Source organism: Sitophilus oryzae, unplaced genomic scaffold (genome assembly GCF_002938485.1).
Source record: "Sitophilus oryzae breed Bouriz unplaced genomic scaffold, Soryzae_2.0 scaffold_1576_pilon_pilon, whole genome shotgun sequence".
In the NCBI taxonomy this organism is placed as follows: Eukaryota; Metazoa; Arthropoda; class Insecta; order Coleoptera; family Curculionidae; genus Sitophilus; species Sitophilus oryzae.
The window spans coordinates 15,782,285-15,797,933 of NW_022146254.1; the positions used below are offsets into that span (position 1 = coordinate 15,782,285).

A 15,649-nucleotide genomic window follows, 5' to 3' on the forward strand; every position below is an offset into this window, starting at 1 on the left:
TTATATCGACTTGCATTTAATTAAAATATTGAGATAGGTCTTGTTGTGAAATATATTGATTTTTTATTGATATAATAAGGTAAACGTACCTATTATCGGCACCTTAAGCACCTTGCGTACCAGAAGCACCATTTAAATTAATTTAGTAAATAGAATACCCGAAGATCCCACATTCTAATTATTAATTTGGCTAATTAAAGGTACCATACTACGAAAAATGTTTTTATTTAAACCTAAAAAAAACCATAAAATTTACAAACGTTTTTAAATACAAAATATGTTGTGCTTTTATTATCGGCATACTAAAATAAATTAATGTTCCAATTTTCGGCACACATAAGATCCGTTTATCGGCACAGAATTGAATGATTTGAATCTCATTAACTAAATGCTAATATTAGGTACCTATTTAGTCTTTAATAAAATATGGTAACATTCATTTCATAAAAATATAAAAATAAAATAAAAATACGTTTTTTTTTTAAACTAAACGTCAAATATTTGGTATTTGGTATGTATGTCCGCCCCGCTCAAAAACAAAATAACGGGGAACTGAACATTTTGGGCGACTAGCCAAGGATATATTTGCATGCGACGTACTCAAAAATGTTTCACCGGTCAGCCATCCATTTTCTGACTTTCCGATACCCCAATGTTCTGGTACTTTTTCGGCAATTGATTTGAGAACTCTTTTTAATTAAAAACGATCATTGATGGTAAAATTTGACCGGAGGCACTACAAGTTACCAAAGTCGTTAGACACTCCTTCTCACTATTACTTACAAATGAGTAAACTGTTCTATCACCCTTTCTAACTAAAACCTTGTCTCCTTTGGTTTGGTTTGGTCCTTTGGGACTGAGGAAAAAAGCCGTTTCGTCGCAATTGAATACGCGACGAGGGTCATCAGTTATACGAAGATAGTTTGACTCCTCTAAGAAGGCCCCTACTTCTATGAACCACTGACGAATGCGATTTTCTGTAAGGCTGTTTCTTGCAGATGAGAGGTTTTGAGAAATCCTTGGAGCCAGTTCCTGATGCCTTCTAAGAAACAATTCGTACCATTTACGTCCAGGCCTATTGTCTGTGAAATTATTCGGCCTATTCAGTTCTTTAACCAACAGCTGAACACTATCTAACAACATTGTTTTTGTTGCAGGAAATCCACGGGCTGCAATCCGAAATAGCCATGCCAATACATTTTTTTCTTCTTTTGTTAGTATGGTTTCTGGTCCACATTTCTTCTCTAAAGCCGTTCTGCCTTTAACTTTGTCTTGTAGGGTCGACCTGGGTACTTTAAATATCTTACTAGCTGCTTTAAATGGCATTCCAGATCGAATGGCGTTAACAGCTTTATTTAGGTCTTCCACAGAATAGAGAATCCGTTTTTTCTTTTCCATTTCCATTGTCGTGTAATTTAAATCTGAAAAAAAATAGATTTCTAATTATCGGCACGTGAGTGTATGTATTTTCGGCACTACTATTATATCAAAGTTAGGTTTAATTCTAATAAAAAAAAAGGGTGCCAAAAATTGGTGTAAAATCTTGTGGCTTTATATTCCATAGAATGACCAAACACTTCTTTTGGTACGTTAAGGGCTAAAGACAAAATCAACCCAAATACAGTTCAATGCGAATAACCAAATTTTCTCGCTCATTGATCTTCATATATTTTTTTTTTTTCGGAGGGGTAAAAAATCTTCAAAAGACCATACCGACCTGGTGTTCTGATAGCCGGCGTGTGTCGGATTCGGACAAGTCCGCCTACCGACTAAAACTTCCCCTTGAAGCGAAGGCGCAGAAAAACGTATCGGAATCCGCTCTCGCATTTCTTCGATACGCCCCGCCCTTCATCTAATAAAAAAATAATATACAGGGTGTTCCATTTAAAATAACAAAGAAAAATTATTTTATATCTTAGAAAGTTTGGCTTAGAATATTGAACATCCTGTATGATATACGATTACCATATTTATAGCAATGTAAGAACAGACTATCTAAAGTAAATACCTAATATAGTTTTGATTTGAGAACAGTTCTTGTATTTTTAATAATATGTTTAAAGAAGGGCTGAAAAATGCATATTTTTATTTATTTTTAATATCTCTGAAACTATCGAAATATATTTATTCATCTCTTTTAGGGTTATGTAAAGTGATCTGAAAGGAAGCCAAAAATGCAATAATATACAGGGTGTTCCATTTAAAAAAAATCGTCCAGGTCCACTCACACTTTTTGAGCCACCCTATAGAAGTTAAAATATTTTCCTGAAATACATCCTGAGTACATACTCTAGGTTTGCACTTAAACAAAATTCTCAAGTTTTTATCCTAGGAGCTACAGATGCCTGACGCACTATTGCCGGACCCTGTATATTGGTAATTTGGTAATAATTTTTGGAAAAATAATTTCTCTACTTGAGGCAGTAGTAAAATATTTTTTAAGGAGCTATCTTTATTTGGAATGCAGATTTATTTTTCTAAAAACCAAGCATTTTGACTTATAAAGCGAGGCATATTTTAAAACAATTCAATAATTACTTATTTTTGACGACTTGACGTAATTGTTAATTTTCATTTACAGCGTTCACATGATTTAATAAAGTGGTGTTTTTTCTTTTACTGTACATTTTCGGAAACTTCCTGGTATCTCATTGCGACAGATAATATCGGACACACTGTATTATAGTATTACATATTACATATTAGAAAATTATTCGGAAAGCATTGCAGCCTCCTGATAAGCCATAATAAGTACTATAGCAAAGTGACCATATAATAAGAACAATTTTATTTCTTACATTGCAGGGTTAAAAAGTCGATTTCGTAAAATACTGTTTATATTGATTTGTTGTAGTACGTTATTTAGTATATTTTTTAAATATTCTTTATTAATGTCCTCAAGTAGCTTGTTTTTTAAAATAGTTTTGTAGTACTCTGTGAATTAGGTACTATTAATAAATAAACTTTGAGATACATATTTAATTTTTATTAAAAAAAATATTTTTTTTAAATATTAGAAAATTTAAAAAATTTTAAATTGGTTTTTTGGAAAATTCCACACTTAGTGCATCCAAATTAAAATAATTAAAAAGTGCTCACAGTGGAGTCTTGCGTGATGAAAAGTATCGGAACAAGTGCTTTTTTAAATTTTTATCTTGTCTATTGTTCTCGTTTATATGATTCTAAATATACTTATTTATATCGACTTGCATTTAATTAAAATATTGAGATAGGTCTTGTTGTGAAATATATTGATTTTTTATTGATATAATAAGGTAAACGTACCTATTATCGGCACCTTAAGGGCCTTTGCGTACCAGAAGCACCATTTAAATTAATTTAGTAAATAGAAGCCCGAAGATCCCACATTCTAATTATTAATTTGGCTAATTAAAGGTATCATACTACGAAAAATGTTTTTATTTAAACCTAAAAAAGACCATAAAATTTACAAACGTATTTAAATACAAAATATGCTGTGCTTTTATTATCGGCATACTAAAATAAATTAATATTCCAATTTTCGGCAAACATAAGATCCGTTTATCGGCACAGAATTGAATGATTTGAATCTCATTAACTAAATACTAATATTAGGTACCTATTTAGTCTTTAATAAAATATGGTAACATTCATTCATAAAAATATAAAAATAAAATAAAAATACGTTTTTTTTTTAAACTAAACGTCAAATATTTGGTATTTGGTATGTATGTCCGCCCCAAGTCCGCCCAAAAACAAAATAACGGGGAACTGAACTTTTTGGGCGACTAGCCAAGGATGAAATATATTTGCATGCGACGTACTCAAAAAATGTTTCACCGGTCAGCCATCCATTTTCTGACTTTCCGATACCCCAATGTTCTGGTACTTTTTCGGCAATTGATTTGAGAACTCTTTTTAATTAAAAACGATCATTGATGGTAAAATTTGACCGGAGGCACTACAAGTTACCAAAGTCGTTAGACACTCCTTCTCACTATTACTTACAAATGAGTAAACTGTTCTATCACCCTTTCTAACTAAAACCTTGTCTCCTTTGGGACTGAGGAAAAAAGCCGTTTCGTCGCAATTAAATACGCGACCAGGATCATCAGATATACGAAGATAGTTTGACTCCTCTAAGAAGGCCCCTACTTCTATGAACCACTGACGAATGCGATTTTCTGTAAGGTTGTTTCTTGCTGATGAGAGGTCTTGAGAAATCCTTGGAGCCAGTTTTTGATGCCTTCTAAGAAACAATTCGTACCATTTACGTCCAGACCTATTGTCTGTGAAATTATTCGGCCTATTCAGTTCTTTAACCAATAGCTGAACACTATCTAACAACATTGTTTTTGTTGCAGGAAATCCACGGGCTGCAATCCGAAATAGCCATGCCAATACATTTTTTTCTTCTTTTGTTAGTATGGTTTCTGGTCCACATTTCTTCTCTAAAGCCGTTCTGCCTTTAACTTTATCTTGTAGGGTCGACCTGGGTACTTTAAATATCTTACTAGCTGCTTTAAATGGCATTCCAGATCGAATGGCGTTAACAGCTTTATTTAGGTCTTCCACAGAATAGAGAATCCGTTTTTTCTTTTCCATTTCCATTGTCGTGTAATTTAAATCTGAAAAAAATTAGATTTCTAATTATCGGCACGTGAGTGTATGTATTTTCGGCACTACTATTATATCAAAGTTAGGTTTAATTCTAATAAAAAAAAGGGTGCCGAAAATTGGTGTAAAATCTCGTGGCTTTATATTCCATAGAATGACCAAACACTTCTTTTGGTACGTTAAGGGCTAAAGACAAAATCAACCTAAATACAGTTCAATGCGTATAACCAATTATCGGCATATCTGCCGAAAATTGGATTATTCACTAATATTTATATACCCATTTTCTGCACCCATTAAATACTCAAAAAAGTAGCTACAGAAAAGCAGTTTTTGACAAGCAATTACATAAAATATATATTATATCATGTAAATGAATAGGACAATGCACACTATCCGTTCCGTTTCCCTTCCGTTCCATATCCTTTCCTTCCATACATTTTTTTGGTGGACGGACTGAAGCGTATCAGAAACAGAGTTGTCAAGTTCTTACATTTGTACCAGCTTTGTTAAAATTTTGCTGATATTTTTTTATTCTTCCACTTTTTAATTAAATCTATTACCTTTTTCAGAAGATTTACTATAAAAAAATCTATTACCTTTTTCAGAAGACAAATTTTTAAAATAAAACTTTCGTAATGATATAAATTGTACAATAACAAGTATGGAACTGATACGGAACGGAAGCTTACGTATAGCGTCAATACAATAAAAAAAATACCGAACGGATATGGCTTGGATATGGAATAGAAACGGAAGGTATAGTGAGAATCAACCTTAAGGTGGAAAGAATTAGTAACCAACCAATCTCATCCGGAATGTGTAGATAATTACCTCCTGTTTAACTCCTCAAAAGTCCCATTCTTTCCCAGTGGAAGAAGTTTAAAAAAAACGGCCGCTACTTATCTTGAAATTTTCCGTTTTTTTTCAACACATTTCCGTTTGTATAAGTTTGTTTTCAAAAAAATAAAGAAACGGTTTTTGTAGAGAATTTTTTTTTCTATTAAGTAAACATTAACGGAGATAGAGCTATTTTTATTTTTTAGTTTATCTATTAGAAAATTTCCGCCCCTTTTATTGAACCAATCAATTATAATACGTATTTACATTAAAAGTGTATTTTCAATAAAGACAATATATATATATATATATATATATATATATATATATATATATATATATATATATATATATATATATATATATATATATATATATATATATATATATATATATATATATATATATATATATATATATATATATTTATATATATATAATATATATATATACATTCGGGCCTAACTTCCACCTTGTGCGATTTTCCTATTGATCTTCGGTCAGATTTTTCTCGCTCATTGATCTTCTGATTCCTTCCATCCATGTTTTCTTGGGACGTCCTCTCTTTCGTTTACCAGGTGGTATCCAATGACATACTTGCTTTGGAATTCTCTCGTTTTGCATTCTCTGAACGTGGCCGTACCATATTAATTGTTTTTGTTCTATATCACTCATTATTGTTCCTTCTATTCCCATCTGTAGTCTAATGTCTTCATTTCTGATTCTATCCTTTCGTGAAATTCTCATTGCTCTTCTAATGGCGTCCATTTCTGTTGTCTCTAATTTCCTTTTATTCCTTTCAGTGAGTCGCCATGTTTCACATCCATAGAGTAATCTGCTTTTAACTAATGTCTCGTATATATTAAATTTCCTGTCCTTTGTAATTTCAGTGCTCCATAGAATCCCATTTATGCATCTGATAACACTTCGTGCCTGTATTACTCTGTTGTTTATTTCTCTATCGTCCGTTCCATCTCCTGTAAATATAGAACCCAGGTACGTGTATTCTCCACATACATTAATTTCCATATTATTGTCCAAAATAAGATTTTCTGTATTTGCTCCTATTGGAAGGTATTTCGTTTTTCGGTATTTACTGTGAGATCCCATTTAGAATATTCTTCAATTATTTTTCGCACCATATATTCCATGTCATCTTTGTCATTTGCAATTATGGCCTGGTTGTCTGCAAATTGCAAGGTGTATAAGCATATGTCATTTAGTTCTATACCCATTCCGTGACATTTTATTTTCATAAATGTAAGGCCTTAGCAATGTAGATTTTAAATAATGTTGGGGATACACAGCAACCCTGTCGGAGTCCTTTAGTGATAGCAGTTTCCTCTGAGAGACCGTTTGCCGTTTTTATTTGTGATTTTCCTCCATGGTAAAGATTTTGTACAGCTTTTATCAGAGCTGCGTTAATTCTGGATTCGTGAAATACTTCCCATAACATTATTATTGGCACTGTATCATTGGCTTTTTGTAGGTCGATAAATGTTATATGAACTTCCTGGTTCATTGCAGATTTCTTCGCGATTATCTGTTTCAATGCAAAGATATTATCTGTACATGATCTTCCGCCTCTGAAACCATTCTGCTCTTCTTCTTCGTAGCTGGATTATTTCTCTTCAATTAGGTTCCTCAGTATCCTTCCATAAAGCCGACTCAAGGTGCTGGTGACCGAAATTCCCCGATAGTTATTGGGATCCTTTATTTTGAAAAAGACAAACCAAGTATAAATTTAAGCATTATAAAATAAAAAATAAGGATTGGAAAAAATTGTGTTCCTATATGTTCTTATAACTACAACAAAATTTGCTATGATGTCATCATGAACTTCATTTTCGTTCCCCTTTATTAGGGTTCGAAGATTAAATTGTGTTTTAAAACTGTATCAAGCTATATAAAAAGTTTTAATCATCTGAGATACACTCTATATACTGCAAGAATTGCATCAAGATAAGCCATTAAGTCTATCTATAATTTAGCTACGTACCCTCTTAACGGTAAAGATACAATAAATTATTGGAAATGTGAAGTTCTGCTTTTTAGTTCCAAGAATGAATAGGTAACAAGTTAAATCCTTTGCAGTATGGGTGGGAAAAGGTTCAAAATAAGTATATATCCAATCAACAGATGTTGCACCTGCTGACCAACTAAAATTAATTTTTGACAATCTAAAAATTAGCTCTATCTCCGTTAATATTTACTTAAGAAGAAAAATTATAAGAAGTGGAAATTGAATTCTCTACAAAAACAATTACTTTAATTTTTTTCGAAAAAACTTATACAAACGGGGATATTTGAAAAAAAAACGAAAAAATCCAAGATGGCGGCGTTTTCTTTCAAACTTCCGTCGCTGGGATCGAATGGGAGTTTTGAAGGGTTAAATAGGAGACAATTATCTACACATTTCCGCTGAGATTGGTTGGTTACTAATTTTTTTCATCTTTACATATAATACTCGGCCGAGTACTCAGCTATCATGTAATATTTAAAGTAAGTTATCATATAATAATTAAAATATAAAATTAAAGTTAGGAAATGAAGAAATGACAGGAATATCCTCTAACTGCAATTTTTTTTCGTATTGGGTCATTTTGTTATTGTGTGTACAATATTATCAGTTAATTGTTGTTTTTTCTTTTGCAATCGATTTTAAAAAGAATTGATAATGTTCATAATTTTTAATCTACTTAGCAGATAACAGAATGTGCGTAAAACTTCAGAGCTTCAGTAACCATAATGCAGTTTAAAAAAAATAATGTATATCTTCGCAACAAACAAACTATGATATTTCGTATAAAAATCTTATTTTGTTCGTTATTCCTGTTTATCGTAGTTCAGTCTATCATTTATATCAGGTCTATAGATTTTTTTAAAAGTTACCATAAATATTTCGTGCCTAAACATGACCTCTATTGCCATTTTCTATCTGTGTACGATACACTTCCCAGCGTGAAAGGTAAGAGATTGAAGTCGTGGAATTTTTGGCCACTGGTTCTTTTTAAAAATAAGTTTTTAGACGATAAAATAGTGAAAGATACGTCGATTTTCTTTTTGGAAACGTCTTGTAATTCTTATAATCGAGGAAAAATCTTAATAAGGAGTCGGCAAGCATGTGCTGTTGAAAGTGCAGCTAGAATGAACCCAAATAAAACGGTTTATCTACTTTATGCATCCCCTGGTAAGTGTTTAAGTATCCTTTATAGTTAAAGGGAAAATAGATGATTCTGTTCCAATACAGTTACAGACATACAATAGATATTCTTTTTAAATTTTATATTTGCTATACAACTAAAAAATAGGTATTGAGAAAAAATGGTATTATAATTTTCCGTGTCACTTAATGATACACTTATACACAGTGTTTACACTGATAAAAATATTTTCTTGAATCTAGAGTATACCTAATCATGTCCCAAAACCCCTATAACTAACGTTATTTTATCAGATAAAAAAACGAGATTTGGTATGTTAGTATATGACATAAATTAAGATTGATTGACGTATTCAATTGTTTTTGGTCACTTCGTGTTTCACCGGAAATGACTACAACTTCTAACTTTTAAATAGCATGTTTTTGGATACTGGAGGTGGAAGACCAAAAACAATAAGATAGAGCTCGGCTGGAAAAGAGAATTTTTATAGAAGCAAATGTACGTCTGACTTGTTCGATCTTTGCCAAAATCTCAATTTTGGGATTGCAAGCATTGTTAACGAGGGCTCCTAGATATTTTATGGACGATACTACCACCTTGTTGTTAATTCTGAGGAGTGCATATTTCGGTGTTTTGGAACATACAACAATTTTAGTTTAGTCAACATATGTTTAGTTATGACAGTTATGTTATGTTCAACAATGCAGTCCATCATGTTCTGAATGTGTAGAACTTTATATAACCGTATGAACCTATTTATTACTGACATTTAATCGATATTTCATAGATATTGTTAAATATTAAAATAATTAAGCATTTATTATTTAGGTATGTTTCGAGATGACCATACCCAATCGGATGAACTAATCAAGAACTTAATGGCTTACTCTAATATAAAATTGCAATATCTCAATATGAAAAAGTTCGTTCAAGGAACGCCAGTTGAAAAGCTCTGGACTAGCGAGAAAATATATCGTTCAAAATATATTTTACCGCATATGAGTGACATTTTAAGGTAACTAAATTATACGTATAAAGAACAACTCTATTATAATACAGCAAAATATACAGCTACAAAAAGAAAGCGAAGAATTACAATAAAAAATATTTAAAACTTTTTTAATTTTCAAAGTAACGTTTTTAATCCTGCCTTTTGGTTAAAACTGGGGAATATAACCGACATGTATGGAAGAATTTTTGTAGAAAAATATGATAGTGAAACATTTCAGTGTAATAAATTTACTTTCTTATTCAACTTTCAGATATTTAACTCTATGGAAATATGGAGGAATATACATTGATCTCGACGTGATAGTAACGAAAAACTTGGACTCTCTGGAGCAAAACTTTGCTGGTGCAGAAGACTCAAATTACATAGCCAGTGGCGTGATGGGATTTAGTAGTAAAGGGATAGGACATCAGTATGTTAACTCTTGCGTTTATGACTTGGCTGAAAACTTTGACGGGGATGCGTGGAGTGCAAATGGGCCTTTGGTTGTCACGAAGTAAGCAATTTTAGGAGAATATGAAGTTAAAAACATTGTACTCTAAATCAAATTAAAACTTGACCCAAAAAGTTATACAGGGTCAGGTAAAATTAATATTGAACATTGGTCACATTTAAGAGCAGGTTACTCCTTTATTTTAAATGGAACACGCAGTATATTATTCCAGTATTCCATTACAACAAAACATTGTACTTAGATGTGTAACTTTTTTTAGGGACACCATATACTAGAACTCTTTATAATTTAAAAAAAATGCACTAAATTAATCTTAATATGCTCACAAAATTTCATGTCAATACAAACTGTCGTTCTCCTTAGAGCCTCCGCCCTCCGCGTTGAATGAGAGGCGCCACCGTCTATCGTGTATACTAGTGGATTGGCGCTAATGCATGGTACTCTCCCAAATACTACTACTACCGTATGATTGAAAAAACACGGCATCCAGTTGGCTGGGAAATGACTATCGATGACATTTCCCATATAAATCTATACTGATATATAAAATCCTTAAGTGACTGACATATTGATTAATCACGATCCTGCTCAAATCACTCAACGTAAGAAGCTCAATTTTGGCATACAGGTTGATTCTAGGGTGTAGAGGTTCGATAAGACGGGATTTTTCGAAATTCCAGTTCCAAGAGGGTGAAACCACCCCTCAAATATTACAATATTTTTTATTTAAAAAACGGTCAAGTTTCCGAAAAAACGCTTAAACACGTATATTTTATTTTCTTTTTTTACAAATTTTATGATTTTTTAAAAATGTATACAGGGTGTTTCGAAAAATCTGGTCATTGATTAATCACGATCCTGCTTAAAGCGCTTGACGCAAAAAGCTGATTTTTGGAAAACAGATTGACTTTAGGGTGTAGAGGTTCGATAAGAAGGGATTTTTCGAAACTCGAATTCTAAGGGGGTGAAACTAATCCCTCAAATATTAAAATATTTTTTATTTAAACACCGGTGAGTTTTTCGGAAAAACTCTTAAACACGTATAATTTATTTTGTTGTTTTACATATTTTAAGATTTTTTATAAATTTATACAGGGTGTTTCATAAAATATGACCATTGAGTAATCACGATTCTGCTTAAACTGCTTGACGTTTAAAGCTGATTTTTGGTAAACGGATTGACTGTGGGGTGTAGAGGTTCGATAAGGAGGGGTTTCTCGAATCTCAAATTCCAAGAGGGTGAAAACGCCCCTCAAATATTACAATATTTGTTATTTAAAAAACGGATAGATTTTTGGGAAAACGCTTGGACAAGCATAATTTATTTGGTTTTTTTACATATTTTGAAATTTTTTAAAACATCATACAGGGTGTTCCAAAAAGTTGCGTAATTTCTTAACCACGATTCTGCTTAAACTGCTTGAGGTCAAAAACTTATTTTTGGCAAACGGATTTTTCGAAAGTCAAATTCCAACGAGATGAAACTACCCCTCAAATATTACCAAGTTATATAATAATATCGCCATATTGTTTTTTCTCATGCTGATATAAATGTGAGAAAATTTTATCCAGTTTGTATGTTAATGGAAATTCTTGCTTTGCTTTATCATCACCATTACAAATGATTAATTCGACGCGAACGAAGTCGCTGGTACACGCTAGTTTACATATAAAATGACAGCGATCTTCATTTCATAGCCATCGCTGACGCCGTTTTTTTTTCGATCATGCGGTACTACTGCCATTACTCGCTAACGAGTATTTGACACGCATCAGAATATGGTTACGCAGGATGTTTTCTTTTAAGAGCTTTTCTGTGATTGAAAAGTCTAATTCGTGATGTTATCTCTCTTTCGCACTGGGGACATTAAAAAACCTCATTATTTTGTTGCCTTTTTCATAAACTTTTTCATATACTCCTTCGTGGAAAATATATTTGTACCTTTTGAGTTGTCCACCCAGTTTCCTCTTACCTTAACCAAGCTCACCGTAAAAAAGAGATTTTGGTAGGCGGTTTTCTTGCATCCTGCATACGTGACAAGCCCATCTTAAGCGGGATTCAGTAATCATGACTTCAGTGCTCTCGCAGGTAGCTTTTTCAAGGACCGATACGTTAGAAACATGGTAGTACCATTTGATTCTTAAGAGTTGTCTAAGATGTATCTGTTGTAACTTGTTTAATGCGTTTATGTGCCGGCGGTACGGCGCGGCACCCAGGTTTTGCTTCCGTATAACATGGTGGGGAATATTATTGCTATATATAAAAATAAACTTAGTTGAAACAAAACACAAATTATCAGAAATTTGCCGAAAATGGATACTTATCATACGCCAGAGAAAAGCGATATGATTCTATTAGTTGGTGAATGCATTGTGCATTAACCAATTAATAGAATACTTAAATGCTCCTGATTTTTGTAGTGTGAACTTTTTTTTATGGTGATATGTGTTAAAGACAGTGTTTACAAAACTCTACCAACTATTGTCGACAACATGGGAGAAATGAATGTGGCTGTTGGAAGTGCCCACATCGAACACTCCACGATATATTATATCGTCCCATTGCTGCCAAAAGTCACTAACTTACTTTTTGTTACTTCCGAGAAAAATGCGTCTAAAGATGAATTGCATTGCATAAAGATGTTATAGTTAGTAACTATTCGGTATTAAAATAAAACATAAATAGCCAGAAATCGTAGTTAATGACTTTTGCAATCGATTCTCCGCTTCAAAACATAGTTAGTGATTGAATTTGGTTGTTAGGAAAAATGTTAGTTAGTTACTTTTGGCAGCAATAGGACGATATGATATACAGGGTGGCCCATCGAAAACGTTCCGCTAGGCATAACGGCCAGGGTAATTTTTTTTTTCAGAAAATTCAAAAACACGTCAATTTTGTTTATGAGGGGGACAACGTTTGCCCCAAAAATGATTGCAAAATCTTCAACCCTCTAAGCGGGGGTGTCATCCCCTCAATTTTTTTCAAATGGGAAGGGGGGTCAAGTGGTACCGCAATGAAAAGGGCTTTTTATTCTCTATACTTTCCGGCTTCGTTTTTGAAAATCGGTAGAGTCATTGAGCAGATATGACGGATTGAAATTTGAAAAGTTTATTTAAACATTTATCCGAGTAAATGATAAGGATAAATTCCTTCGACCAATTTGCTGTTTTTTCTTATTATTTCTAGATGTTTACGCATTTTTTCACTTGCCACAAGATTGAACGATCAGGTGCGGTAGTTGCTAGATAGCTGTTCAGTGACTTATGCGTTGAAGTTCTTCTCAATATCGTTAAACTCCCAAAATTTCATTTCGATATAAACTACAGTTCTCCTTGGAGCATCCGCGTCGTATGGGAGGCGCCACCCTGTATAAAATTAAACAAATATTATTAATTAAATATTTTATTTTAGTTTAGGCAACAGATTATGCAATGCAGACTTCAAGGACTTTATCGGCCAATCCTGCCAAGATTTCCACATATATCCTCCAGAAGCTTTTTATGCCATTCCGTTCCATACATGGGAACAGTTTTTCAACAATAGCGAACTCGCCAACGTTAAGGAGAAAACGCAAGACAGTTATCTCATACACGTATGGAATAAACTCAGTTACCACGCGAAAATTCCCATCGAGGACGATGTGCCTTATTTGGACTTTGCCAGAAAGTACTGTCCGGGAACTGTTCGGCATTTAAAGAGATATTTTTAATGAAATTTTGTTTTAATTTTATTGACTTTATTTCTGATAAATTATACGTTTATAAAAAAAAACTGACGATATATACAGAAATGATCTGCACTGTTAATGAAAATATTTATTGTGTATAACTTGTGTAATTTATGTACTATTTATTTAGAATAAACTTTTTGTTATTAAATTTGTTATATTTTTTAAAACAAGTTTTATATATATAATATATACGGGGTGTTGCATCGTCGGACAGGACATAGGAAATCCCATGTAAATTTTAATGGGGTCAATTATTGGCTTCCCTAATTATTTTAGAGAATACTTCTATGTAGGTTTATTGAAGAGCACTAAAAACCACATTCAAAAGAATAACTTTAGATATTTTTGATTAGCTTGTTTACGAGTGATCGCCGATTTCTTTTTAAATATTTCTCCTTTCTTGTGGCCCTGTATTTACTAATGAGCACGAGTCAAGGTAAAAGATAACTGTTAAATGAAGTTGTCATTTCAGAAATTTACCTATTTAGTGCTTTATTATTATTGAAAACTCATTCCTACATCGGAAATCTTAAAGATGTATTTATAAATACAAATTAATATGAATTAAAGTAAAATAAAGTAATCAATTACAAGGCTAATTATAGTATTATTAGTATAGATTACAATATATTCAATAGCTTATTAATTTAGGTACTATTAAATTATTAGAACTTTAGGATTTAAGAAGATGTTCAAATATTCCTTGCCATCGACTGCTAGACAATAACCCAGGCGATCATAAAATTCTCTTCTTACATTCGCTAGTTGGTAAACTGAAATTCTATTGCATTTGGCAGAAATAGCATTTTTTAACTCGTCTAGATTTGGGTATTTTTTATCCTTGTATATCCTGTTTTTTAAATGGCCCCAGAGAAAGAAATCATTTGGCGAAATATCAGGAGACCTTGCTGGCCAATTTACTGTATGATTTAGGCCAATAACGTTTCCGTTAAAACTATTGTCTAAATATTCCCGAACAGCCAGGGTACTATGTGCCGGGCAGCTATCCATTTGGTACCAAACTTCCTGATTTTCCCTAGCGGCATCATGTAAAGCAGGTAAAATATGATTTTCGAGTAGTTCCAAATAATATTCTGAATTTAAATTTCGCGTAAGAAATAATGGCCCGATAATATTGTGTCGGAATATCCCTGCACAAACATTTACTTTCTGTGGATATTGCGTCCTTGTTTCGACAAACCTGTGTTGGTTTTCTTTGTTCCAACATCGATAATTTTGAACATTGGGTTCATTATTTAAGGTAAACGTGCATTCGTCAGTGAAACATATGTTTTTTAAAAATTCCCTATCCGTGTTTGCTCTTTCCATCATATCAAAACAAAACGCCTGCCGTCGTATTTCGTCCCCATCTCGTAGCTCTTGGTGCTTTTCATATTTGAAGGAATAGTATTTATGTCGTTTCAAAATTCGAAACGCTGTAGTGTGATCTATTCCTATTTCATCCTCAAGTTTCCTTGTGCTGATCTTTCCATCGTTCTCTTCCACGCACAATGAAACTCCAAGTCGGTATCATTTCTTGCATCTTCTCTTTGTTCCTGCCTTGCTTCAGATCTGCAGTTATTTATTAGGGTACCTTTGGTCTCAAATCTCTGGATATTCCTTGCGATTGTAGATTTTCCAGGTATCGGTCTATTCAGATACAGAGCAGCAAACATGTCCGACACCTTTTGATAACTATTTCCTTGTTAATACCATTTAATCATCAATACTTTTTCTTCGGTAGTGTAATTCATGGCTAATATTTTCGATGTAGGTATGAGTTTTTAATAATAATAATAAAGCACTAAATAGATAAATTTCTGAAATGACATATGTTTTTTAAAAATTCCCT

At 32.7% G+C, this 15,649-nt stretch overlaps 2 protein-coding genes across 3 annotated transcripts in view; one reads left to right on the forward strand and one right to left on the reverse strand.

The window, feature by feature from the left end:
- Nucleotides 1–614: 614 nt before the first annotated feature.
- The window catches only part of LOC115879086, a 50,183-nt gene continuing 35,148 nt past the window's right edge, over nucleotides 615–15,649 (reverse strand). The window contains exons 2-3 of one of the 2 annotated variants that reach the window (XM_030895735.1): nucleotides 4,038–4,610; nucleotides 615–848 (exon numbers count right to left, since the gene is read on the reverse strand). In XM_030895735.1, coding sequence (XP_030751595.1) covers nucleotides 694–848; nucleotides 4,038–4,593 — 711 coding nt within the window. In that variant the 5' untranslated portion in view covers nucleotides 4,594–4,610 and the 3' untranslated portion in view covers nucleotides 615–693. Of the gene's footprint in view, nucleotides 1,422–3,990; nucleotides 4,611–15,649 lie in introns of both variants that reach the window. The other variant, XM_030895734.1, reaches the window with a different exon arrangement.
- LOC115879084 (lactosylceramide 4-alpha-galactosyltransferase-like) lies at nucleotides 8,167–13,945 on the forward strand. Its single transcript, XM_030895732.1, has 5 exons — nucleotides 8,167–8,407; nucleotides 8,468–8,629; nucleotides 9,432–9,618; nucleotides 9,866–10,108; nucleotides 13,479–13,945. The coding sequence occupies exons 1-5, from the start codon at nucleotides 8,188–8,190 to the stop codon at nucleotides 13,774–13,776; spliced, it is 1,110 nt and encodes a 369-aa protein (XP_030751592.1). The 5' UTR covers nucleotides 8,167–8,187; the 3' UTR covers nucleotides 13,777–13,945.

Excerpts from the sequence above, each read along its gene's own strand:
- LOC115879084 (XM_030895732.1), top strand. The coding sequence starts at position 8,188 with ATGCAGTTTAAAAAAAATAATGTATATCTTCGCAACAAACAAACTATG. Across the intron at positions 8,630-9,431 it reads TCTACTTTATGCATCCCCTG|GTATGTTTCGAGATGACCAT; the intron begins GTAAGTGTTTAA and ends TTTATTATTTAG. Across the intron at positions 10,109-13,478 it reads GGGCCTTTGGTTGTCACGAA|TTTAGGCAACAGATTATGCA; the intron begins GTAAGCAATTTT and ends ATTTTATTTTAG.